Source organism: Myotis nattereri (assembly GCF_964212035.1).
Source record: "Myotis nattereri genome assembly, chromosome: 21".
NCBI classification, from domain to species: domain Eukaryota; kingdom Metazoa; phylum Chordata; class Mammalia; order Chiroptera; family Vespertilionidae; genus Myotis; species Myotis nattereri.
Window position 1 is genome coordinate 18,202,449 of NC_138097.1, and position 25,392 is coordinate 18,227,840.

General features: G+C 58.9%; 1 protein-coding gene across 1 annotated transcript in view; it reads left to right on the forward strand.

Moving 5' to 3' along the window:
- HERC2 (HECT and RLD domain containing E3 ubiquitin protein ligase 2) overlaps positions 1 to 25,392 on the forward strand; it is a 72,340-nt gene that overhangs the window by 4,546 nt on the left and 42,402 nt on the right. Inside the window, exons 4-33 of the mRNA XM_081114761.1 lie at positions 1,252 to 1,389; positions 2,502 to 2,721; positions 3,314 to 3,414; positions 3,804 to 3,960; positions 6,168 to 6,278; positions 6,798 to 6,969; positions 7,526 to 7,699; positions 8,310 to 8,498; positions 8,956 to 9,107; positions 9,579 to 9,736; positions 9,817 to 9,930; positions 10,263 to 10,514; positions 11,501 to 11,694; positions 11,978 to 12,178; positions 13,293 to 13,521; positions 13,624 to 13,748; positions 15,710 to 15,888; positions 16,266 to 16,450; positions 17,517 to 17,672; positions 18,340 to 18,525; positions 19,648 to 19,818; positions 20,258 to 20,361; positions 21,229 to 21,379; positions 21,852 to 22,066; positions 22,313 to 22,445; positions 22,531 to 22,658; positions 22,753 to 22,948; positions 23,780 to 23,913; positions 24,935 to 25,108; positions 25,199 to 25,335. Of these exons, the coding sequence (XP_080970887.1) occupies positions 1,252 to 1,389; positions 2,502 to 2,721; positions 3,314 to 3,414; positions 3,804 to 3,960; positions 6,168 to 6,278; positions 6,798 to 6,969; positions 7,526 to 7,699; positions 8,310 to 8,498; positions 8,956 to 9,107; positions 9,579 to 9,736; positions 9,817 to 9,930; positions 10,263 to 10,514; positions 11,501 to 11,694; positions 11,978 to 12,178; positions 13,293 to 13,521; positions 13,624 to 13,748; positions 15,710 to 15,888; positions 16,266 to 16,450; positions 17,517 to 17,672; positions 18,340 to 18,525; positions 19,648 to 19,818; positions 20,258 to 20,361; positions 21,229 to 21,379; positions 21,852 to 22,066; positions 22,313 to 22,445; positions 22,531 to 22,658; positions 22,753 to 22,948; positions 23,780 to 23,913; positions 24,935 to 25,108; positions 25,199 to 25,335 (4,936 nt within the window). The remainder of the gene's footprint in view (positions 1 to 1,251; positions 1,390 to 2,501; positions 2,722 to 3,313; positions 3,415 to 3,803; positions 3,961 to 6,167; positions 6,279 to 6,797; positions 6,970 to 7,525; positions 7,700 to 8,309; positions 8,499 to 8,955; positions 9,108 to 9,578; positions 9,737 to 9,816; positions 9,931 to 10,262; positions 10,515 to 11,500; positions 11,695 to 11,977; positions 12,179 to 13,292; positions 13,522 to 13,623; positions 13,749 to 15,709; positions 15,889 to 16,265; positions 16,451 to 17,516; positions 17,673 to 18,339; positions 18,526 to 19,647; positions 19,819 to 20,257; positions 20,362 to 21,228; positions 21,380 to 21,851; positions 22,067 to 22,312; positions 22,446 to 22,530; positions 22,659 to 22,752; positions 22,949 to 23,779; positions 23,914 to 24,934; positions 25,109 to 25,198; positions 25,336 to 25,392) is intronic.

Here is a 25,392-nt window from a genome sequence, read left to right on the forward strand (position 1 = left end):
CGGAGCGGGGGGGGGGGGGTGAGGGGGGAATGCGCTCCTTGCAGTGCCAGCTGCTTCCAGACCCTCGAGGCTGTGCCTGCTGATGCCCGGGGGACGCCTTTATACACCACAGTCGAAGGCACCACACAGAGGCCGTGTTAGGAAGAGGAGCCTGTCTGTCCTCCTGGCCTTGGGAGCTGAGAGTTACATTCGGTCCCTCAGCCCACGGGCTCTCACCCGCAGGACCCCTGGAGCCCATGGCAGACACCCCCTGACAGGATGCCGTGGGCCTGGCGCAGGCTGGGCACCTGCACGGCTCCCGGCCCCCGGCTCCCGGCTCCAAGTCCCGCGGGGAGGCTTGCTTCTCGGAGTGTGGGCTGTCCTTTCGTTCAGGAGAGTCAGACCAGAGGAGGGCGTGTGCCCTCAGGAAGCCGAGCTAAACCGCTGCTTCCACAGCGAGGGCCAGAGCCCACGTGTTCCCGCGGCCTCCCCAGCGCTCCTGGGCCGAGCCCTGCCGCGCGCTCGTCCTCCTGGGTTCCGTGCGTCCTTAGAGACCCCTCGCTGTCTGTAACCCTGTACTCTCTTTCACGGACTGGAAGTGCATTTCTCATGGTGCTGTTAGAAAGTGATTTACTGAGTACAGAGCCTCGAAGACAGGACGAGTTTACACTTCCAGGTTAAGTTGTTCACTCTTCTACACTTGCTGGGTAAGGAGTGTCATGACATTGGCTCTTGACTGGACTCGAAATGGTGGGTGCGGGGAAGTCATGGTTCTCAGCTTTCCCTTGTGTCCGGCGCTCTGTCCATGGTGCTGGCGTCAGCAGTGGTTCTCAGTGGGGGTGGAGGAGGGCGGGTGTGGGGCGGAGTGATTGCCGAGTCACCTCCCTTTCCAGGGACACAGTTGGGAATCCTGGATAAGAGCAGTTACTATGAAATTCACGTAGGTAGACGCCAAAGGCAACGTTTATTGGTTGTAAACTGTAGTCGGAAATTGATGGGACATTTGGAAGCCGTGCCTCAGAGAATTTGAGTGCCATGTAGGTTTCCTCGTTAAAAGGGTTGTGGGCAGTTCCTTTCGTCGTAAATCGCACTGTGCCTGTTACGGTGATGACTCACGTCATTAAAAATCATCATCAAGCATTCCGTTATGTCCGTGTGGTAACCTCGCCTTCCCATTTCTGGGAGGGGCATCTGCAGGGAGGCAGACAAGTGGATGTTACATTTTGAAAAGCAATGTATAGATTAAAAAGCATTTTGAACAAATGTTTTCAGATGATGGTGTTGATACTCAAAGTGGGACAAAGAAAGAAGATCTGAACGACAAAGACAGAAGGGATGAAGAAGAGACCCCCGCACCTGTGCTCAGGTCCAGGTGCATCCTGGAGAGCTGGGTGTGGGGCAAGCAGCCAGGTAGGGGCTCTGGGCCTCGGTGCTGGGGGCCTGAGCTGGCACTCACTTTCCAGGTGCCATCGGTGGCTTTTGGGGGGTTATGGCATTTAGGAAAATATTACTCAAAATTTGTTATGTTGTAGTAAACTGTACATAATATGTGATCTATGACTTCCGTCCCGTCTCCCCCTTTTTTTTAAACCCTCACCTGAGGATGTTTATTGATTCTTAGAGAATAAGGGCGGGGGGGGGGGACATTGATGTGAGAGAGAAACATCCACCGGTTGCCTCCCTTACCTGCCCCCTCTGGGGATCTAACCCACAACCTCAGTGTGTGCTGTGACTGGGGTCGAACCTGCAACCTTTTCATGTTTGGGATGATGCTCCAACCAGCTGTGTCACCCAGTCAGGGCCAGTTTCATCCCTTTATTTTTTGTTACCACCTGAGGATATTTTCTTCATTGATTTTTCGAGAGAGTGCAGTGCGGGGGGGGGGGGGGGGGCGCGGGGACATGGATGTGAGAGAGACACATCGATTGGTTGCCTCCTGCACATGCCCCAACAGGAGCCTGGGATTGAACCTGCAACTCAGGCATGTGCCCTTGACCAGGAATCGAACCCGGCACGGTTCCATACATGGGCTGATGCTCTAACCACTGAGCCAGTGACCTCCTGGTGCATGGGACCGTGCCCAACCAACGGATCCAAACCGTTTAGGGCAAGAGACAGTATTTTATTTTGAATTTGGTTTCATAACGTGGAAATAATGGGTAGAGATTTTCTCTCTGTCTAGAAAATGTGCTGCTGACAATTACTAACTTTACGATTTTGTGTTGAGAACATTTATACCACGTTTACAGAGAGTCAGTCGTGTACCTACAGGCCACGGTGGCTGAGCGTGGTCCCCCCGCGCGTCCTCCTCACCTGTGGGAGTTCTCTGTGCCGCCGTGTCCTCCCCAGGAAACACACACACAGCCCTGCCGGATGGTGGCCGCGAGGGTCCCGGTCACCTCGGCTGTGCAGGCTGAGCCGTGGGTTTGCCTGAGGTGCTCGCGGGTGGGCCCTGCTGTCGTCACCATTCGTCACAGCCCGTGCCCGGCTGCTGAGGGCGGGGTCCTCGTCGTGTTTTCCAGACGTGGGTGAGCTGAAGGAGTGTCTCTCCGTGCTGGTGAAGGAGCAGCAGGCCCTGGCCGTGCAGGCGGCCACCAGCACCCTGTCCGCCCTGAGGCTCCGGCAGCGGCTGGTCATCCTGGAGCGCTACTTCATCGCCCTGAACAGAGCCGTGGCCCAGGAGAGCGCCAAGGGCAAGTGGAAGGGCAGCGGCGGTTCTCTGCCTTCTGTGGACAAGAAAAGGTGAGGACCCGAGTGAGGACCCGTCCGGGGCCGCGTGGAGGCGGCCGCCGTGCAGGGGAGCTGGGGCTGTGGGGACAGGCCTCGTGCGTGCGTGTGCGAAGCTCCCTTTTCCTCCCCCTTCTGGGGGCTTTGTCTGGTTTGGACCATGGCTTCGCCAGTTTGCTCATACAGTAACAGGCTCAGCCTGTACCATTATTCCAGCCTGTGTTTTCTTCTAAACTTTTTAAAAGCTTTTATTGATTTTTAGAGAGAGGGCGGGGGAGAGAGAGAGACATCAGTTGGCTGCTCCTGCAAGTGCAGGTGCCCTGGCCGGGAGTGGAACCTGTCGCCGTTACGTGTGTGTCTGGGACGATGTTCCAACCCACTGAGCACACCAGCCAGGGCTCAAACCTTTTTAAATTTCTTTTTTCTGTTCCTGAAAGAGAATACTTGTCCTTTACAAGGGGCACTTGGTAAAAGTTTTAAAAAACCACGAAACTGGAAGTCCCTGGTGAGCCTGCCATCTAAAGAAACCCATTGGCCCCGTTGGGTATGCACCCTTGACGCAGTGCGCTCCTCCTCTGGCTGACCAGCTGTCCCCCGTGTCCCGCAGCTCCCGGCCCACAGGCAAAGGGGTGGAAGGACTGGCAAGAGTTGGGTCCCGAGCTGCCCTGTCCTTCGCCTTTGCGTTCCTGCGCAGGGCCTGGCGGTCAGGTAGGTGCCCCGGGGTTGCTGCCTGCACTTAGGCTCAGCTGCTCTCCTCACTGTCCCCCCACGTGGCTGGGGCCCATGCCAGGGGCTGTTGGTGCCGCCTAGGCTTTGTTCATGACGGAGAAAAGGTCTGTGCTTCTTAAAAATGTGCAAAACCCCTGCAAGGCCTCAGACCTGACGTACTTTCTAGGAGAACAAGAAGTTAAACTTGCTCCTGGGAGAGCCGTAAAGTGCAGAATTGCCTTGGGGACGGCTTTAACTTTGGTCTCTGGAGTCCCTGCAGCGGCTCATGGCGAGGAGAGCGGGGGGTTGACAGTGTGGCCGGGGGCCCCTGTGTGAGGGCTCGGGCCGCCCAGCACGGGGTGGCCTCCCTGACGCGCGCGTGTGCCCAGGGGAGGACGCGGACCTGTGCAGCGAGCTGCTGCAGGAGTCCCTGGACGCCCTGCGAGCCCTGCCCGAGGCCTCGCTCTTCGACGAGAGCACCGTGTCCGCCGTGTGGCTGGAGGTGGTGGAGAGAGCGACCCGCTTCCTCCGGTCCGTCGTGACGGGGTGAGTCCGCACGTCTTCCTGCGCGCTGCGGCGAGCTCGGTCCCCTCCCCTTCGTAGCTTCACTTTCTCATGTGTCAGTGACGCGGTTAGACAGTCGTGTACCTACCGAGTGACCCTGACGTTCCGGCCCCGGCACACGCCTGGTCGCTGCGGTGCTGCGCTCTGTATTGCTGGGCGTGCCCTCCACCCTCGCAGGCCCCTGCTTCCAGATCTTGGCTCTTTTCAGACGTTTGACTTTGCACACCTGGTGGACCCAGGAGTGGGCTGGGACGTGAAGACGCTTTTGGAATTCATTTTCACACATTTTAGGATTCGGGGCTCAGCCTTTCATCAAGTATTTGAGCCCCTATTGTGCCTCCCCCTGAGGGCGTGCCCGCCATCCCGTGAGTGACGGGCGTTGTCTTAAGAGGCAACCTAGGACTGAGCAGCTGCTCACGACGGCATCTTCCACCTGCACCCGGCCTCCCGCTGGACCTGAGCTCTGGTTGTGGGGACCATGTGTTCTGTTAACGGTTTTAAATTAAAGACACACACACACTCAGTACGGAGTCCGCAGCACAGACACACACACACACTCAGTACGGAGCCCACAGCACAGACACACACACACACACACACACTCAGTACTGAGTCCGCAGCACAGACACACACACACACTCAGTACGGAGTCCGCAGCACAGACACACACACACACTCAGTACGGAGTCCGCAGCACAGACACACACACACACTCAGTACTGAGTCCGCAGCACAGACACACACACTCAGTACGGAGTCCGCAGCACAGACACACACACACACTCAGTACGGAGCCCGCAGCACAGACACACACACACACTCAGTACGGAGCCCGCAGCACAGACACACACACACACTCAGTACGGAGCCCGCAGCACAGACACACACACACACTCAGTACGGAGTCTGCAGCACAGACACACACACACACTCAGTACGGAGTCCGCAGCACAGACACACACACACACTCAGTACGGAGTCCGCAGCACAGACACACACACTCAGTACGGAGTCCGCAGCACAGACACACACACACACTCAGTACGGAGTCCGCAGCACAGACACACACACACACTCAGTACGGAGCCCGCAGCACAGACACACACACACACTCAGTACGGAGCCCGCAGCACAGACACACACACACACACACACACTCAGTACTGAGTCCGCAGCACAGACACACACACACACACACACACTCAGTACGGAGCCCGCAGCACAGACACACACACACACACACACTCAGTACTGAGTCCGCAGCACAGACACACACACACACACACACACACTCAGTACGGAGCCCGCAGCACAGACACACACACACACACACACACACACACTCAGTACGGAGTCCGCAGCACAGACACACACACTCAGTACGGAGTCCGCAGCACAGACACACACACACACTCAGTACTGAGTCCGCAGCACAGACACACACACTCAGTACGGAGCCCGCAGCACAGACACACACACACACACACACTCAGTACTGAGTCCGCAGCACAGACACACACACTCAGTACGGAGTCCGCAGCACAGACACTGCGAGGTCACTGCCGTGTCCTTTCCCGCAAGCAGGGCCGCCTGTGGTCCCGGCGCCGAAGGACCATGGCGCGTCGTGGGCTGGGGCCTGTGGGTGTGGAGGTAATTTCAGAAGTTGAGCTGCAATGGTGGTGCTGGAAGACCGCCCTTCCCATCCTGGTTAAGAGGACGTGTCACTTACCATTAGGAAACGAGGAAAAGTTAACGTTACTTCTTAGACCACGGATAAAAATCAGCGCAGGCCTGTTGCCCGTAGACTCGCGGTGGTTCTGGAAATTGGCCCTTCAGTTGGGAGAGGACTGTTGATACTCGAGCCCCTTCCCCGTCCCTGACTCCCGAAGGCGCTCTAACATTTTCCTACTCGTGATGTGAGGGGAGCACAGGTGAGGTTACGCTGCGGGACTTGGACCGTGTCTTCTAATCACCGACAGCACCCGACGCGGCGCTTTCGTGGGAGATGTGTCTCGACAGGTTCGCTGTGCACTTAGGTCTCTGATGGAATCTCAGCAGCAAGTCTCGGCCACGTGGTTCTCAGTGTGAAGAGTACGCGTCTCCCTGGGAGAGCCGTGAACATCCTGCGTCGTTTAGCATGTTCTGAAGCTCTGCCTTGCTTTGTTCCTGACCCTCTGCTCTGATTTCAGGGATGTTCACGGGACGCCTGGCACCAAGGGGCCGGGTAGCATCCCCCTGCAGGACCAGCACCTGGCCCTGGCCCTCCTGCTGGAGCTGGCTGTGCAGAGAGGCACGCTGAGGTGAGGCGCCGCGCCCCGCGTTCCGGAAACGCCTCGGCGGAACCTCTGGTGTGCGTTCGGCGTTTCACCGACTCATCTGTGGTTATAGCCAAGAGCCCTTTCTTTCCAGGGCGCTCTGTTCTTCACACTGGGTGCACTCAGCTTTGTGTACTTCCTGTTTTGTGTTCAACTTTCTAGTAGTCTCAGAATTGTTCCTTCTTTTTCTTTTTTTTTGGTAAGAGATAGAGGAAGGGAGCCCAGCAATGTGACTCAGTGGTTGAGCATTGTCCCAGAAACCAATAGGTCGCCTGTCAGGACACATGCCCCATCTATAGGCTGCCTCCCTCCTGCCCGCCCCCCACTGGGGATCGAGCCTGCAACCTGGGCATGTGCCCTGATCGGGAATCGAACCCCGACCTGGTTCATAGGTCGGTGCTCAACTGCTGAGCCACGCTGGCCCAGCGTGCTTTTGTTTTTGACAGGCTATTGCCAAAAAAGTTAATCGGCTTTTCTAGAGAATAAAGGTATTTTCTCTTTCAGCCAAATGCTGTCGGCCATCCTGTTGTTGCTTCAGTTGTGGGACAGCGGGACTCAGGAGACGGACAACGAGCGGTCCGCGCAGGGCACCAGCGCCCCCCTCCTGCCCCTGCTGCAGCGGTTCCAGAACATGCTCTGTGGCAAGGACGCCCCTCATGCGGAGGGCGACACCCTGGTGAGTGTCCTCACAAGGCTCCTCCCTTCTCAGCCGTCCTCAGAGCTAGGCTTCTGCAAACAAGGCCAGAGCACGTGTCCGTGGGGTGGTCGCCGGTCGTGGGGACACGGAGGCTGGTGGCCGAGCATGCCCTGGGTCTGACCCCTGCCCCCAGCTGCTCTTGGAGGTCCTCTCTGAGAGCTGTAGCCATTCCAAGGGAGAGCTGCCTGATTCTGGTGTCACGAGGCGGCCGTGAGCGAGGGAGGCTGCTCCGCCCGCACAGACGGAGAGTGAGGCGCCAGCAGCACTAGCTCTCCTCCAGCAGGTGCTGCAGTAGGGTGACAAGAAGTGGGTTTTGTTCCAGTTCTCAAAGCCGGTCGCCGTGTTCCTGCAAAGCTGCTCTGGGTCCCGAGGCCCTTGGGGTGCGGAGCACGCGGTGCCAGGCGTGTCACGGCTGCGTGTGCAGAGGAGGGTGCAGGGTCGTGTCAGCGCGCCAGCGACAGCTCTCACCCAATGGCAGAGGGCAGGCTCGCCGATGGCGAATCACGGCCTGAGGTCGCTTGTGCTTCCCTTCCAGCTGCTGTCGGGCCCTCTGAGCCCCAACGAGAGCTTCCTCAGGTACCTTGTCCTCCCGCAAGACAGTGAGCTCGCCATCGACCTGCGACAGACGGCCGTGGTGGTCATGGCCCACCTGGACCGCCTGGCTGCGCCCTGCATGCCGCCGCTGTGCAGCTCTCCCACGTCCCACAAGGTGTGTGTGGACGGCGTTGTTCGCGATGCCCGCGTTAGTGCACCCCGACTCCCAGGTGCCGGTGTGGTGTTGGGGGAGCTGGCTCAGAGCCTCTGGCTCCACACTACCCTTCCCGCCTCTTTTTTTTATTTTATTTAATGTATTTTTGTTGATTTCAGAGAGGAAGGGAGAGGGAGAAATAGAAACATCAACGATGAGAGAGAATCACTGATCGGCTGCCTCTTGCACACCCGACACTGGGGGTGAGCCCGCAACCCCGGGCCTGTGCCCTGACCGGGAAAACCACTGTGACCTCCTGGTTCACAGGTGCACCGACCGTGGAGCCACACTGGCCAGGCCGCCTGCACTGCTCTTTCATGGGCTCTGAAAAGTAAATGCTGCGGAAACAGCCACTCGGGCACGTGGTCTTGTCGGTGGACGGGTGATGTGGGTGTGCAGGGGGCTCCGTGCTCTGCGTCGCCCGCTCCGCACGTGCTCGGCCTTTCCCTCGCAGGGCCTCGGTTCCCTGGCAGGGCCAGGCTGCGCCAGCCTGCAGCGCCCTTTCTTTGGCCGAGAGAGAGGCTCTGCTGCTGCCCTCAAGAGAACATGTGCTTCCTTTGCCGCCTCGCAGGGGTCTGTGCAGGAAGTCATAGGCTGGGGGCTGATCGGATGGAAGTGCTACGCCAATGTGATCGGTCCCATCCAGAGCAAAGGCCTGGCCAACCTGGGCGTCACGCAGATCGCCTGTGCGGAGAAGCGCTTCCTGATCCTGTCGCGCAACGGCCGCGTGTACACACAGGCCTACAACAGCGACACACTGGTGGGTGCCTCCTGCCGATGCCCAGAGGTTGGGAGCGTCTGTTCTCTGCCTGTTACTCGTTACCTTTAAAACCTTCGTCACAGCCTTTTTGTCATGATCGTGAGGCAGACTCCCTAAGTTGCCCCGATCAAGGGTTCCTCACGGTGACACTCCCGACTGAGGCTCCCACTCATAACCTGCCTCATGGGGCAGGCTCATGGGACTGGGCCAGGCAGGAACCAGGCGGGCGTCGGGCCGGGGGGCGGTGGCAGGTCGGGACGAGCGAGCTCCCGTCCAAGAAGGTGCTCTCCGCCTCGACGGAGTGACTGCTGCTCGGGCAGCCTGGCCCCGCCCGGAGCGCTGGGAGGCCGGGTCCTTCCGGGTCATTGGGTTGGTAGGGTGGGCAGCGACCGAAGGGAGCGTGCTGCTCCTTGTCTGGCTCACTCACTGGTCACATCTTCCTGTGCTTGTCCGTTAGGCCCCGCAGCTGGTCCAGGGTCTTGCCTCCAGAAACATCGTGAAGATCGCTGCCCATTCCGACGGCCACCACTACCTGGCCTTGGCCGCCACTGGCGAGGTGTACTCCTGGGGCTGCGGGGACGGCGGCCGGCTGGGCCACGGGGACACGGTGTACGTGCAGCCACCCTCTAACCACGCTCTCCGGGTTTCCCAGCGGCTCCGACACACAGGGCTGGGCGGGAGACGCTGCCAAGGGTGCCCAGCACGGGGCGGCATCTCCCCCCGCTGCAGCACTTGCGGCTCTCGTCCCTGCTTTCACGACGCTCTGCACCCCGTGGAGTGTTCTAGAGCAGAGCCCCGTCCTGTGTCTTCAGCGTGACGAGGTCCCCTCCTCACTGAACTGCAGTGTGTTCAGGGTCAGAAGCTAGTCATGGAACACCCGCTGGGTGGGCCTGTGGGTGACGGGGGTTCAGGCCAGTCTGGAACAGCTCCGTGCGTCCTCACTGCATCTGACAGCACCGCTTCGCTCCTCCCGCCGGAGGCCGGGCTTGGCATTGGGCGCTCGCTTAGCAAGCGCCAGGGAGGGGTTGGAGGTCTCCGTTCCCTCCTCGTGGCAGGAGGCAGCAGCTTCTCTCCCCACAGGCCCCTGGAGGAGCCCAAGGTGATCTCCGCCTTCTCGGGCAAGCAGGCCGGCAAGCACGTGGTGCACATCGCCTGCGGGAGCACCTACAGCGCAGCCATCACTGCCGAGGGCGAGCTGTACACCTGGGGCCGCGGCAACTACGGCCGCCTGGGCCACGGTGCGTGGGCGCCGCGCCCGCCGAGCCTGCGGGGGGCCTCTGGTGCGGGACGGGCCGTCACGGAGCCGGTGTGTTTGCAGGCTCCAGTGAGGACGAGGCCATCCCGATGCTGGTCGCCGGGCTGAAGGGCCTGAAGGTCATCGACGTGGCGTGCGGGAGCGGGGACGCCCAGACCCTGGCCGTGACCGACAACGGTGCGTGGAGCCCGCGCCTGGCCGCTCTCAGGACGGGGAGGGCGGGAGCTTCGCCGTCTCGGTGGAAGCACGACCTTGAGCTCACTCTGTCAGGGCCGGGACTTCGTTTCTCATGTAGTGAGATGAGAAGAAACTGCTTCTGCGTTAGCTGAAGTGTAAACTAGATTCCATTTGGTCCCTCCCCCCTCCCCCCCCCCCCCCCCCGCCCCGTGCAGCATGAGCTGTATTCATCCGTGTTCTGGATCTGGGGGCTGGGGGCTGTGGGGATTGCTCTCTGCGTTTAAAGTCCCACGCAGATCTGTGGCTTCGTCCTGAGAGGCGTGTGTCTCTAGGTCAGGTGTGGTCCTGGGGAGACGGGGACTACGGGAAGCTGGGCCGCGGGGGCAGTGACGGCTGCAAAACGCCCAAGCTGATCGAGAAGCTGCAGGACCTGGACGTCGTCAAAGTTCGGTGCGGGAGCCAGTTCTCCGTGGCTCTGACGAAAGACGGCCAGGTGTACTCCTGGGGCAAAGGGGACAACCAGCGGCTCGGACACGGGACCGAGGAGCATGTGCGTTACCCCAAGCTCCTGGAGGCCTTGCAAGGTGAGCGGGTGGGGGCCTCTCAGGCTCGGGGGCAGTTTCCTGGGTGACACTCAGGTTTCTAGGTTACTCTTCTCTTCACTGAAACGCCATGAAGGACCCTCATCAGGAGCCTGTAGCCACCTGTGACAGGCATAGGGAACACATGGAAAATGGCCTCGATCTGTTGTCACCACATTGAATTGGAAGCTCGTTCAGTTTACCAGTATCAGAGGGTGCTTTCTGAGGCTGGCGCCGTGCGTCCCTCGTCAGCTGGCCACAGTGGGTTAGCTTGGCTACCGTGTAAGCGGACGGGCCATTGGAACAGAACGGAGAGCTCAGAGAGACCCACGTAGACGTGCCAGGAGCTTCCCCGAGGAGCAGGGCGCTGCCTGGAGTGGAGGCCGTCTCTGCACACGGGTGGGAGCAGCGGGCGTCCATGCAGAAAGGAGGACTGGTCACGGGGGCCGCATGGGGGGAGTGTGCTGTGACCCTAAAACTGCTCTTAGAGTCTCCTTGGCACGACCATGCCTTGGGAAAGGAGAGGATGACCAAGTAGTTAATAAAAATACACTTGTCGCCCTCACCGGTTTGGCCCATGCATAGAGCGTCATAGGGGGCCTGCAGGAGGCAGCCAGTCAATGATTCCCTCTCATCATGGATGTTTCTATCTCTCCCTCTCCCTTCCTCTCTGAAGTCAATAAAAATATATTTAAAAGAATACACTTGTCTCTTTGTGAAGCTGAAAATCTGAATAAGGAGGAAAAAGCAACAGCTTCTCTTTATGCCCTGGCATTATTTTATTCGCAGGCTGCAGGTCTCAGTAAACTGTAACTCATAAAACATAACGAGTTTTTAATAAATAGCAAAGCAGGTGAATTGGGCGTAACGTTAGAGCAGCGCGCTGTCTGTTAGGAGGTGCCCCGGCTGCCTTCCTGCCCAAGTGCCCGGGGTAAGTGTATTGCCACGCAGTCGTAGGCATGAAGCTCACCGAGTTCTCTTCCCTCCAGGGAAGAAGGTGATCGATGTGGCCGCAGGCTCCACCCACTGCCTGGCTCTGACGGAGGACAGCGAGGTGCACAGCTGGGGGAACAACGACCAGTGTCAGCACTTCGACACCTTGCACCAGACCAAGCCGGAGCCCTCGCTGCTGCCCGGGCTGGACACCAAGCACATCGTCGGCATCGCCTGTGGGCCGGCCCAGGTACTGCGTGTGGCTGCCCTGGGGCCTGTGGATGTGGGCTCTGGCCGCCCGCCGCGGTGTGTGCCGTCCCGTGTCCTGTGCCGTGTCTCGTCTCCAGTGTGTGTGCCATGCGTTTATTTCCCGTGCCCCCGGCACTGGCCAGGACTCGTGGGATGTGGAGTAGGAGGGGAGGGTGTGTCCTGGGTCCTGCAGGGGCCGTTCAGTCCTCCGTCATTTCCTGTGGGGGGAGCAGACCAGTCGCTGGATGTGTAGATCGTCTTTGGTCCTCGTGTCTCCTCCGCAGAGTTTCGCTTGGTCCTCGTGCTCCGAGTGGTCCGTGGGCCTGCGCGTCCCTTTCGTGGTGGACGTCTGCTCAGGGACCTTTGAGCAGCTGGACCTGCTCCTGCGGCAAGTGAGCGAGGGCATGGACGGCACCGCCGACTGGCCGCCGCCCCAGGAGAAGGAGTGCGTGGCCGTGGCCACGCTGAACCTGCTGCGGCTGCAGGTGGGAGCGCCCCCGTGGGAGGGGTGTCTCGGTGTTTGTTGGGACGTTTGAGTCGAGGGGCGGGTGTTAGCCGGTCGAACTGCTAAGAAAATGTTTGAACGTTTGGTGATTCTATGGCTTCGTGCCAAGGAAATAAATTGTCTTCACAAAGTAGAGAGAAACGTTGATGTGCAAGAGAAACGTCGCTTGGTTGCCTTCCTGTAGACTCCCCAACTGGGGATCGAACCGTAACCAAGGTATGTGCCCTGGTAGGAATCGAACCTGCAGCCTTTCAGTGTAGGGTGAGGCTCCAACCAGCTGAGCCACACTGGCCCAGGCTAAAGGGTGTCTTAAAAATACATTTTTATTGACTCCAGAGAGGGAGGGAGAGAGAGAGAGAGGAGAGAGAGAGAGAGAGAGGCATCAATGATGAGAGAATCGTAGATCGGCTGCCTCCTGCACGCCCCCTACTGTGGTTTGAGCCCACAACCTGGGCACATGCTCTGACCCGGAATCCAGCCCGCCACCTCTTTGGTACACGGGATGACGCCCAACCAGCTGAGCCACATAGGCCAAGGCAGGGTCTCTTTTTACCCAGAATCTGGGCTGAGCAGTGTGTTGCCCTCAGGCCCTGGCTGGCTGGCAGGAAGCTCATGGTCAGTCCATCGTGGTCAGTTTGGGTCTCAAGCCCGAGACTTTGTTCTGCTGGCAGAGCCTAGCCTCCTGGCTCCGCTGTGTGTCTGTGGAAGTTCCAGTTTGGACCTAGTATTCTCTCAGCTTGGCTGGGTCTTTTTTTAAGTTTTTAGGTTAAATTACATTCGCTGTTTTTCTGTGTTGGGTGCAGATGGTTGGGGTGGGTTTTCCACATGGTTTAACCTCTGTTCTTCTTGAGTACATAAGTATTTCCAGGTAAGTATTTATAGTTGAATATTAAACATTCCTCATAAAATACCTTACCATGGGTTTTCAACCACTCTGGGTAAAATGTTTACAGTCTAGTTTTAAAAATACACGCCCTTGAAGTTTTTCCTTTAATCCTTGAATAAAACTCGATTGGAGGCATTCTGTCTTTTTCAGTGAGATTGGAAACCCTGTGCTTCCGGGCGCTGAGCGGCCGTTGTTTTTGTCCTTTCAGTTGCATGCGGCCATTAGTCACCAGGTTGACCCAGAGTTGCTTGGTTTAGGTCTGGGCAGCGTCCTCCTCAACAGCCTGAAGCAGACCGTGGTGGCCCTGGCCAGCAGTGCGGGCGTGCTGGGCACCGTGCAGGCGGCCGCCCAGGCCGTGCTGCAGAGCGGGTGGTCCGTGCTGCTGCCCACCGCCGAGGAGCGGGCCCGGGCGCTCTCGGCTCTCCTGCCCTGTGCAGGTGCGGGGCAGGGGCAGGTGCGGGGGCAGGGTCGGGGGAGGAGGGAGGGGACCGGGAGGGGATTGCCTCCACTCACATTAGCAAAAACGTTCCCTTTTCCAGTTTCCGGCAATGAGGTCAATGTCAGTCCAGGCCGCCGGTTCATGATCGACCTGCTGGTGGGCAGCTTGATGGCTGACGGAGGCCTGGAGTCGGCCTTGACTGCAGCCATCACTGCAGAGATCCAGGTACGGCCGGGTGTGTGCCCTGGCAGGGAGACGGCTGGACACCCTGTCCTGCTGGGGAGGAAGCAGCAAACCTCTTGCAGGAATCACTGAGACCCGAAGCAGGACTTTGGGTCACATCCAGATGTGTTCTGTGGCTCGGTCGTTTCTCTGTGTAAGCGGTTTTGTTGGGTCAAGTCCGATACGATGCACTCCCTTTACGTGTCTCAGCAAGTGGTGGTGACAGACTCTGGACCATGTCATGGATCGCTACCCTGCCCCAGGCGTTGGGCTCCCCTCCTAGTGCAGGTGCCAGTGCTACGTCCCAGGTGCAGTCACTGAGCAGGTCCTGTTTGTGTTGCTGCATTTTGCCGGGATCACGGTCTTCAGGCTCGTCTCTGCAAGTGTGTCGTGACGGGGCTTTCCCTGTGAGCTCTGGTTGTGTGACGGTGGCCCCACTTCTCTGTTCCTTCTCCTGTTTGTCGACAGTTGGTCTTTGTACAGCAGCTCTGACAGGCTGCGCGCACGTCCTCTAGTGAACGTTCTCCCTTCTCTGTAGTAAACGCTGAGTTAGTTCCTGGGTCCTGGGTGATCGGTGCTGACGGTCTCCAGGGAGGCTGTGCCATTCCCTTCCGAGCGCCTGAGCTCCAGCCTTGCCAACCCACCGACGTGTCCCAGGGGGAGTGGCTTTCACTGGTCTCTCAGGTGCTGCCTGGCCTTCCATAGTTGCTCTTGTTGCTTTCATTGTTGTAATCATTTTTTATGTAAAAACTTACGTTGGTAAAATTAGATAAAGTCAGTGCATTGAAACATGTCTTTGAAAACATACTCAAACGCTCTGATCACGCTGCGGAATGAGAAGGCGTGTGGACGTGGTGATACGGTCGCGACCACCATGCTCGCTGTACCGTCCTCCAGGCTGTGCCGTGTGCTTGCCATCCGTTTCCCCTTTTGATCTCAGCCCTGTCGCGTGGACCACGTTATTTTAAAATTCCATTTTATAGACGGACCTGAGTGCCACAGACGTGGGGACGTGCAGCAGGTCCCGACGGGGGAGGGGCAGATGGCTGACTCCAGGCATCTGACCATGTGCTTATCGGCTCTGTGTGTGTCTTCTTTAAAGATACATCATCTGGTCCTTCTCCTGTTCTTAAATTGGGTTCAGTTTAACTAGAATTGTTGAGATGTAAGAACTCCTGTGTTCTGGACACGTGTCTCTCGCCTGATACTAGAGGCCTGGTGCACGACACTGGGGGGCGGTCCCTCAGCCCGGCCTGGGCCCTCATAGTCTGGGAGTCCTCAGGGGTGTCCACCTGCCGGCTCAGACGTCCCCCAAGGGGTCCTCAGAGCTGCCGCAGAGGTGGGAGAGGCTCCCGCCACCGCCACTGCGCTCACCAGCTGCGAGCCCAGCTCTGGCTCCCTGTGGGGAGCCGCGCAGTCAGAAACCGGCTCGCTGCTCCTTAGCGCTGCCTCAGAGGCAGGAGCAGCTCCCACCACCACCACTACGCCCGCCAGCTGGAGCAGCTCCTGCGTTGAACGTCTGCCCCTGGTGGTCAGTGAACATCATAGCGGCTGGTCACTCCGCTGTTGGGTCGATTTGCATATTAGCTTTTTATTATATAGGATGTGACTTGAGAATATACCCTCCCATTTCGTGGGTTGTTGCTTCATGTCTGCAAAGCAGATATTTGGGGGGTGGGGGGGAGAGGGAGCAGATCTCGCTGGTGGCCTGTGAGAGCCTGTGGCAGGGCAAAGCCTCCAGGGGCTCCTCAGAGTGGGTGGGGGACAGCTGTGGCAGCCTGGACAGTGGTTTGTGGGACAGAGTCTGTTTAGAAACTGGGTGACAGGATTTCAGCAGGTGTGTGGAGCCAGGGTCACCTGGTGTGGGTGTCACTAAGGGGCAGCCTGGCTGTGGGGCCAGCCCAGGTGCCTTCACGCCTGTTTCTGAGGTAACTGGTAACCAGATTCTGTTTTATAAACTGCAGGATATTGAAGCCAAAAAGGAAGCACAGAAGGAAAAAGAGATCGATGAGCAGGAAGCAAACGCCTCAGCATCGCATAGAAGCAGGACCCCGCTGGACAAGGACCTCATCAACACGGGGATCTACGAGGCCTCGGGGAAGCAGTGTCTGCCTCTGGTGCAGCTCGTCCAGCAGCTGCTTCGGTGAATGTGCTAGGTGTTCTTCGACGGGTACTGGGTTTTCCTCGGAAGGTGGTGAGCTGAGCACTGGGAGCCTAGACCTGTGCTTGGCTGTGGAGGAGATATTCTGGAAATGACCCGGGCAGGTTCTAGTGTAAAGAGCTGACTCTCAGCACAGGTGAGAGGACCGGCCGCAGCCTCAGAGTCACATGGGAAGCAGGGGGCCCTTGTGTTGGGGGGTCTTCTCGGTGCCTCCGCTCCCCGTGAGGCACCCTGGCTCCCCGGGGCAGCGAGCAGCTCGGCACAGGCTGCCGTCTGATCCTGTCTGTGGTGACTGTTCGAGCACCTTCGCTGTGCGGAAGCCCACGCCTGCTTCACTTTGCGTCCTCTCTCCTCTGCAGGAACATTGCTGCCCAGACGGCAGCCAGACTGAAAGACGTGGCCCGTCGGATCTCGTCCTGCCTGGACGTGGAGCAGCACAGTGGGGACCGGTCCGCCTCCTTGGATTTGTTGCTGCGTTTTCAGCGCTTACTGATCAGTAAGCTGTATCCAGGAGAAAGTGTTGGTCCGCCTGTCGACGCTCCCAGTAAGTGGCTTCAGATGTGTCTGCGTGCTCAGGCGGTGCGACACGCCCCTGCTGCACGCACACGTGTGTGGGCTCGCACTCTAAGTGCAAGCATTCAGGGGACTCATGTTGCTCCACTTTCTTATTTTTTATGAATATTTCTATGTTAGACTCATCAGTATTTCTTTTCTCGTCGTCTTAACATTAAAATTTTGCAGACGTCAGGAATAGCATCCTTTCAGGTCAGGTTGGTGGCAGTGATGGAGACCGACATGGTGTGGGAGCAGCACCTGCCCTCGTCCGTGTCTGTCCCCTGGGCAGACAGCAGGGCGCTGGGAGGGCTGTGTCACCGCTGGGGCCAGACTGGGCCAGTTAGAGCTCCAGTTTATTGGCTGCTGGGCCTGGGCCTGGTCTCCCGTGGGCTGTTGATGGCGCCCCCGCGGATTGGGATAGTCCCTGTGGGGGCCTGTGGGGGCTGACACAGGATGGTCTGTGAGTGCTCACTCCCCACGTGACAGAGCGCCTGGCTCTCCTACGGCCGCCTTCTTCAGGGGGGAGGGCTTTGCTGCTCTTGCTCATCCTCTCTTAGCTCGTACGTTCCAGAATTACCTAGTTACTTCCTGCAAAGAGCACAGCACTCGTAGATAATGGAGAATTTCCGATTGAAAAAGGTGGACTTAGAGTCAGAAGGAGGCACCATCTCAAAGACGGAAAGTTATGAGGACCGAAAAGCTAGTAGCCATGGAGGAAGAAAATTGATGATTTTATGAGGTCAAAGGGTGCCTAACTTTGTTCAGTGGGAATAATTTACCGGCGTGAAGACTTGGACTTAGAAACACTTGTGGGTGGAATGTGAGGCTTTCAAGCTCTGAAGTCATGACCTTGGTGTCCACACACCAGAGTCCTAGCACCGAATGGGACCGCGCCTCCATCGGCGTTCAGGTGCTCTGCTCCCTGATGATGCGAGCAGAGCTGGCCGGGCCAGGAGCTCCTGCCTGCGGACGCTGCTGTCGGCGGCCATGTACACACCAGGTTCCCAAGTGAATGTGAACAAGGGAAAGTGCAGTTTTCTGAATCTCCCTTCCAGGTCCTGAGCTGATGGGCGTGGGCTCCCTGCTGAAGAAGTACACGGCCCTGCTGTGCACGCACATCGGGGACATCCTGCCCGTGGCCGCCAGCGTCGCCGCCACCAGCTGGCGGCACTTTGCCGAGGTGGCCTGCATCGTGGAAGGCGACTTCACCGGTACCTTTCTCGTTTCCCGCCTGCGGGCGTGTGTTTCTTTTCAGAGACATGAGCGCTGACGCGTACCACTTCCCAGACCTGCTCGCCTTGGCCCGGGCGTTTCCTAACGGGGCCGTCGCCTTTGCTTCTGTGGCTGCTGGCAGCTCCGTGCCCGAGCAGCTGGTTTGGGAGTCAGTGGCTATGACCGTGGTTAGTGACAGTCCCGCACCATCGCAGACACCTCAGTGCTGAGGTCCGGGGTGGCTGTCTGATTGCGCTTCAGCAGCAGCAGCAGCAAGACGCATCGCCCCTTCCAGGATCTGAGTAAATTCCAATATTGCGTCATATACTGTCAAGCTACTTCTGTGACATTAGGTCATTATTACTTTTTCTGCTAGTGAATTAGTTGTAAACACTTTTTTTCTGGATAAAAGATGCCAGTGAATACTTTGGTGTTGAGACAGTGGTTTTGGAACGTGTCCTTTTGACTCAAAGGGCTCCGCTCGATGCCTGTGCCTGCCTCTTTCAGAAGGAAAGATGACATGGTCCTGTGGAAGTGTGCCAAGAACAGCACCCCTCATTCTGTGATGTATCGGAATGTAAACAGAGCCGGCTCATGCTCTGGTTCTGTAGGGCAGACGCTCCCACTTGAGCCGTACACTTCATTCTGTTTTCCTTCCCCCTGCAGGCGTGCTCCTTCCAGAGCTGGTGGTCTCCATCATCCTCCTGCTCAGCAGGAACGCGGGGCTCATGCAGGAGGCGGGCGCTGTGCCGCTGCTGGGCGGCCTGCTGGAGCACCTGGACCGCTTCAACCACCTGGCGCCCGGGAGGGAGCGGGACGACCAGGAGGAGCTGGCCTGGCCCGGCATCATGGGTACGGCCTCTCCCCGAGGGCTTTTCGGACGCGTTTTTTCCAGTCTGCCCTCGTCTTCCTCTCCACTGGGAGGAGTGCTTGTCCAGGAAGACAGGGCCTGCGTGTTGCCCGGGGCAACGTCGAGAAGTGGGGGTTGTGTTTTAAGGAAGGCGTTTCGTAGTCACGGTGCTTCCTCCTGGGTGCACCCTCTGGTTTCCACCTTTCTGGAAACCCTCTCTGGGTGTCTCCAGAAGGTACCGTTGAAGCGGTGAGATCGGGTGGCTTTGGAGGCGGTGTGGACATGGGACGGCTGACTAGCGGTCAGCGTGACGTGGCGGTCAGCTGCTGCATGCCCGTCCCCCTGTCTGCGTGCACATGGGGCGGGGGGGGCGGTGCCTCCTCTGAGCCTCGAGCTGCCGTTTTGAATCTAGGTAACCACCTCTCTATGGTGGGACCTCCCAGACTCATCCAGTTAAGTTGTGGTTCAGCTTTCATTTCATCACACGGAGGCCACACCTGTGCAATAAGAAAATCACAGAGTGAAGAGAGAAAACCCAGGCTGTAGTATCTGGAATCGCTGTGATATCAGTGAACATTGGGACTAGTTACACGGTGGTGGTGGTTTTTAATGGGAAAAAATGGCCAAAGCAAGTTTTACATTATAATTTAATAGTACTTTCCAATTAACAAATCGCCTTTAAAATTTAAAGAACTCTCATTTTATAGGAACTTTGAGTGGCTTATAAAATATATTTCATCATATTCACCCTGTAGAGAATTTTTATTCTACGCTTGTGGCTACTTCTAATGTAACTGCATTGCGGTCTTGTGCACATGCTCCGTGGAGATTTCCTCTTGCCTGGTCTGTGGTCAGATTTGCTGGTCCTGCGGCTCCCGCTGTGGCGCCCTAGTGTGCGGATCCGTGTCCTTGCTGGTCCCGTAGGGGGTCCATGCAGCAGGCTGTGCCGCCTCCCGTCCTGGTGCAGATCCGTGTCCTTGCTGGTCCCGTAGGGGGACCGTGCAGCAGGCTGTGCCGCCTCCCGTTGTGGCTGCGGAAGTGTTTCCCCTTGTGTCTCTCACAGCGTCTGTTCTCGCCGTGGTTGCTGCTGGTTTCTGATGCGTTGCCCCCGGGTCTGTATTTAGAGTCGTTCCTTACAGGTCAGAACTGCAGAAACAACGAGGAGGTGACCCTGATCCGCAAAGCGGACTTGGAGAACCACAACAAGGACGGGGGCTTCTGGACGGTGATTGACGGGAGGGTGTATGACATCAAGGACTTCCAGGCCCAGGCCCTGAGCGGGAGCAGCATCCTCGGTGAGCGGCCTCGCTGTCCCGCCCGTGAGCCCTCCTGCGTGTCAGCGTAGCAGAGCCTCAGGCTTTCCTTTCCTGTGTTTATTTTTATCGAACTTCTTGCGGTTCCATTGGTTTATGATGTTGCATGGGTTTCAAGTGGATAGCTCCGTCACGTCCCCTGTATGTTGTGTGGTTACCGCCCAGAGTCTAGCCCTAGCCCCCATTGTAAACTCTCGGTGACTGTCCTGTCATGGAACGCGGGGGCCTTTGAAGGACTTCTCGTCGTTTTGCATGATGTGTTCCACCACAATGCCCTGGCGCGTGCTCCAAGGCCTGACTGGCCCCGGCAGCCCTGGGAGAGGCTGAGAGGTCGCCGACCTGCCGGTCCCCCTCCTGTCGCTGACTCCGTTTCCGTGGAGGGTGGGCCCCCTGTGGAGTCACCGCGTCCATTCTGTTTCAGCTCAGTTTGCCGGGGAGGACCCCGTGGTGGCGCTGGAGGCTGCACTGCAGTTTGAGGACACGCGGGAGTCAATGCACGCCTTCTGCGTGGGCCAGTACCTGGAGGTGAGGCTGGGCCGAGGGCTGGCAGACACCCTGCCCTGAGCGCGGGCCTCTCGCCGGGGGCGGGGAGGGCAGTGCCCTGCGCGGGAGACAGAAGCAAGTGCGTTCACTCATGACGAGGTTTGTCACGTGCTGCTCTGAAAACATGACTGTTAAAGTTGTCAATTTGTAAGAAACGTAGACAGTTCCACACATAAAAAGAGGCAGTTGGGGGTGGCTTACTATCTTGAGCTTAATGCCGGACCGTATGTTTTGGGAAGAACTGCCTGGTGGCGTCATTCCTCCGAATAGAAACGTGTCCTCCCACGTACTCGTGAGCCTTGGCGTGCGTGGCCTGGGTGGGTTTCTGTGGACGGACCGGAGGCTGTAGATGTGCGGAGGGCCCGGGCACAGGCTGGAGCGTTCGTGAGGGAGTTAGCTTTCTTGTAGATTGTCTAATGTGACCACAGTGCAGGAGTGTTGTCACCTGAATCCTGCCTTCCAGCCGTGAACGCATTTACTTCGTCGAACCTCTGGGTGGTGGGCTCACAGCGGCACTTGTCACTCAGACTTGGTTTCTCTCTGGCTTGGATGGAGCCGTTAGGGATGTTTTCTGGCGCATGGCCCCCCGTCACTCGGAAGCTGCTGTAGGTTCCCCGGGGCCTGTCCTAGCAGAGCAGCTCTCCCCCGGGAGCCTGAGCTGCAGCGCTGCGGGTTGTGTGTGGTTTGTGTCTTCTGGGGGGAGCGCTGCTCGCGCAGGGCGTGGGCGCGGGCGCGGGGCCGAATGCCGTCTTCCTCCCGCTGCACGCCGGTGCGAGGACAGAAGCTGGTGCGTGTCTTGCTGTGTCTGGACGGCCGCTTCCTCAGCCTGACGGCGTCCCTCTTCCCCAGCCCGACCAGGAAGTCGTCACCGTCCCGGACCTGGGAAGCCTGTCCTCCCCTCTGATGGACACAGAGAGGAACCTGGGCCTGCTGCTCGGGCTGCATGCCTCCTACCTCGCCCTGAGCACACCACTCTCGCCCGTGGAGGTCGAATGCGCCAGTAAGAAACACTCGCTCCCACTCGCTGGCCGCGGCTGTTTCAGGGCTTGTGTGTGCAGGAGCCGGTGGCGTTTGCAGAGCGCTCCTGAGCGCTGAGCCCTGCGTGCGGCGGGAGGACAGAGGGCCTCGGGGTTGACTGTCGGGCTGGGAGGATGTTTTGGGAGCACAGTCCTTGAGGAACATCTGCAGGGCCACCGTCTGGGCTTATGGGGAGTCGCCGTCCGCACGGATGGGCAGCTCCTGCCTCCCATGGGGTGCGGGCTCCCAGGACCTGTCCGTGCTGTGTGCTCCGTGGTCTCACTGTGCCTGCTGCCCACGCCTCCCTTCAGGGAGCCTTGCCAGGCGCGGTGGAGCGAAGGGGGTGGGTGGTCCGGCGTCTGTCACGGGAGAGCTGGCTTCCCGCCGAGCCCTGCTGCTCTCCCTGGGGTTGGGGAACGGCGCCTCAGGCTGCTGTCCGTGCGCTTGCTCCCTAGAGTGGCTGCAGTCGTCCATCTTCTCGGGAGGCCTGCAGACCAGCCAGACCCACTACAGCTACAACGAGGAGAAGGACGAGGACCACTGCAGCTCCCCCGGGGGCACCCCTGCCAGCAAGTCCCGCCTCTGCGCCCACTCGCGCGCCCTGGGCGACCACTCCCAGGCGTTCCTGCAAGCCCTGGCGGACAACAGCATCCAGGACCACAACGTGAAGGTAGGGCGCCCCCAGGGGGTGTCTGTGTCGCTCAGGACGCCCAGAGGCCAGCACCGCCTGCTCTTCCATCGGCTTCCCGGGCTTGGCTGACGGGTTCTCAGGGGGCCGCGTGGAGGGGAGGGGAAGTCGGCTGGACGTGCCCGCGAGGGTGTGGAAGCCTTGCTGGTGGCCATGCGTGGGGCTGTGCTGGGGTTAGAGCCGCGGCGCGCTCGGTGCCGACAGTCACCTCCCTGCGGTCTGTGGCAGGACTTCCTGTGCCAGGTGGAGAGGTGCTGCAGGCAGTGCCACCTGACCACCCCCATCAGCTTTCCCCCCGAGCACCCCGTGGAGGAAGTGGGCCGCCTGCTGCTGTGCTGCCTCTTGAAGCACGAAGACTTAGGTAGGAGCCGTGTGTTCGCTCCCGAGGCCTCTGGCTCCCACACCGGCCGCAGCTGTTCCACGGCCGCTTGTCCCCGTCTCTCCAGGGCACATGGCGCTGTCTCTGGTCCACGCCGGCGCGCTCGGGGTCGAGCAGGCGAAGCACAGGGCGCTGCCCAAGTCGGTGGTGGACGTCTGCCGGGTCGTCTACCAGGCCAAGTGCTCGCTCATTAAGGTGGGTCATCCTGACGCCCCTTCGGGCTGTGCGGACGGAGGGCCGGTCGGTTGAGGGTCCGTGGTTAAGTTGCCCCTTCGTCCCTGACGGGTAGACGCACCAGGAGCAGGGCCGCTCCTACAAGGAGGTCTGCGCGCCCGTCATCGAGCGCCTGCGGTTCCTCTTCAACGAGCTGCGGCCGGCCGTGTGCAGCGGCCTCTCCGTCCTGTCCAAGCCGACGCTGCCGAGCTCCCTGCCCCGCTGGCGGCGTGTCGCCCAGAAGCTCATCCGCGACAGCAGGAGGACGAGGGGTGAGGGCCGGCGGGCCGGGCGGAAGGGGCTGCCTGGGGGCTGCGTGGGGGGGGGGGGGGGGTTTGACACTGTGGCTGCTGCGTGACCTTCGACCTCAGCCCCGGTGCCCGTCATGTGCGCTCATGGCTCCTCTTCCAGTCCCGCTTCCTGGCCCATGAGCGACGGCTAGTGTTTGCCTTTGGAAAGCGTCTTTCTTTAAGTCAGGAGGAGCGTTGGCTCCACACAGGGAATGGCCTCAGCTTCAGCTGCAGCCGCACGGACAAGGTCGCTGCTGCTCCTGTGGCAGCACCGGCCGGGGTGTCTCCCATAGACCAGCCGCCCTCGAAGCCAGGCGTCACCATCTGGCCCTTCAAGGAGCTCCCCATCTTTCCTGTGGCACTCCCCCATCCTCCCACCCCTGACCCCCAAGGCTCCCCTTCTTTCCTGTGGCGCTCCCCCATCCTCCCACCCCTGACCCCCAAGGCTCCCCATCTTTCCTGTGGCACTCCCCCATCCTCCCACCCCTGACCCCCAAGGCTCCCCTTCTTTCCTGTGGCGCTCCCCCATCCCCCCCACCCCTGGGGCTCCCCTTCTTCCCTGTGGCACTCCCCCATCCCCCCACCCCTGGGGCTCCCCTTCTTTCCTGTGCCACTCCCCCATTCTTTTCCCAACCCAGGCAGCCAAGTGTTCTTACAGTGAGAGTGTTTGTGGTACTTTTGTTGTTTGAACGTTTGAGTTCACAATGAATATTAAACATGTGTGTCCTTTACCTTTATGTAAATTGAAGTATTTCTGAATTTGAAACTACATTTAAGTAAGTGGCTTTATGATGAATGATGCTGTCACCATAGTTCCTAAGAAGCCAGAATCTACTGATGATGAAGGGAAAATTGGAAACGAAGAGAGTGATTTGGAAGAAGCTTGCCTTTTGCCTCACAGTCCCGTCCATGTGGACAAAAGACCCCTGACGACCAGATCCCCCAAGGTGAGGCGGGGCCCGTGGTCCGGGCCTGGCTGCGTGGGAACCGCGTGGCAGAGGGCCCGTGGGTTCTGTCGCTGTGTCCGTCAAGGAGAGAGCGCACGGGCCTGTGAGTGTGTGGCAGCTGCCCCAGCGACGCCTGCCTGGTGGTGCCCTAGTTGGATCCATCCCTGGAGAAGTACTTCTTTTTCCCTTTTTTTAAAAAAAACCCTCATTCGAGGGCTTTCATTGGCTAGAGAGAGAGAGAGAGAGAGAGAGAGCTCGATGTGAGAGAGAAACATCAATCCGTTGCCTCGCCACCTCGAACCCACAACCCAGGCTTGGGCCCTGACTAGGAATTTAACCTGGTCAATGGGATGATGCCCCGCCAACTGAGCCACACCAGCCAGGGCTTTCCTTTCCCTTTAGGACAGCGGTTCTCAACCTTCCTGATGCCGCGACCCTTTAATGCAGCTCCTCATGTGGTGGGGACCCTCAACCATAACATTATTTTCGTTGCTACTTCATAACTGTCATGTTGCTACTGTTAGGACTCATCATGTGAATATCTGATGTGCAGGATGTATTTTCATTGTTACAAATTGAATATAATTAAAGCACAGTGATGAATCACAAAAACAATATGTAATTATGTATGTGTTTTCCGATGGTCTTAGGCGACCCCTGTGAAAGGGTCGTTCATGACCCAAAGAGGTCACGACCCACAGGTTGAGAACCACTGCTGCTGCTTTAGGAGCACGTTGTGTCATTATCCCCACTCACTCACTCACTCACTCATCGAATGTCTCCTTTGCTTCCCTGTCCTGGTCCCATTCGTGTGGCTGGTCACTGACTTTGTGTGCCCAGTTCCCTCTTTCCAAAGTGCCTGAGTGTGGGATTTGGAATTCACTTACACGCCTGGGTGTGGCCTGGCTCTTTCACCCTTAGGCCTGCTGGCCTGTGTCTGCCTTTGCTGGAGTCGCTCCCTGAGCAACAGCAGGGCCGACAGCAGCGGAGACTCAGGTGCCCGCCCGCGGTTCCTTTGCAGGACAAGTGGCAGCCGCTCCTGAGCACCGTCGCTGGCGTGCACAGGTACAAGTGGCTGAAGCAGAGCGCGCAGGGCCTCCCCCCGCAGTCGGCTCTGCTGGGCACCATCGCCGAGTTCGCCCTCCGGGAGGAGCCCGTGGATGTGGAGAAGATGAGGAAGTGCCTGCTCAAACAGGTAACGTCCTGCAGGGAGCGCCCTCCCAGCCGCGCCCGGGCCCCGCACACTCACCGCGGGCGACGCTCACCGCGGCACTCTGTCTTGCAGCTGGAGAGAGCAGAGGTCCGCCTGGAGGGGATCGACACCATCTTAAAGCTGGCGGCCAAGAGCTTCCTGCTCCCGTCTGTGCAGTACGCTGTGTTCTGTGGGTGGCAGCGGCTCATCCCGGAGGGCGTCGACCTGGGGTACCGCTGCAGTCTTCCTAGTTGTGGGGGGATGGGCCGGTGGGCAGCACCTTGTTC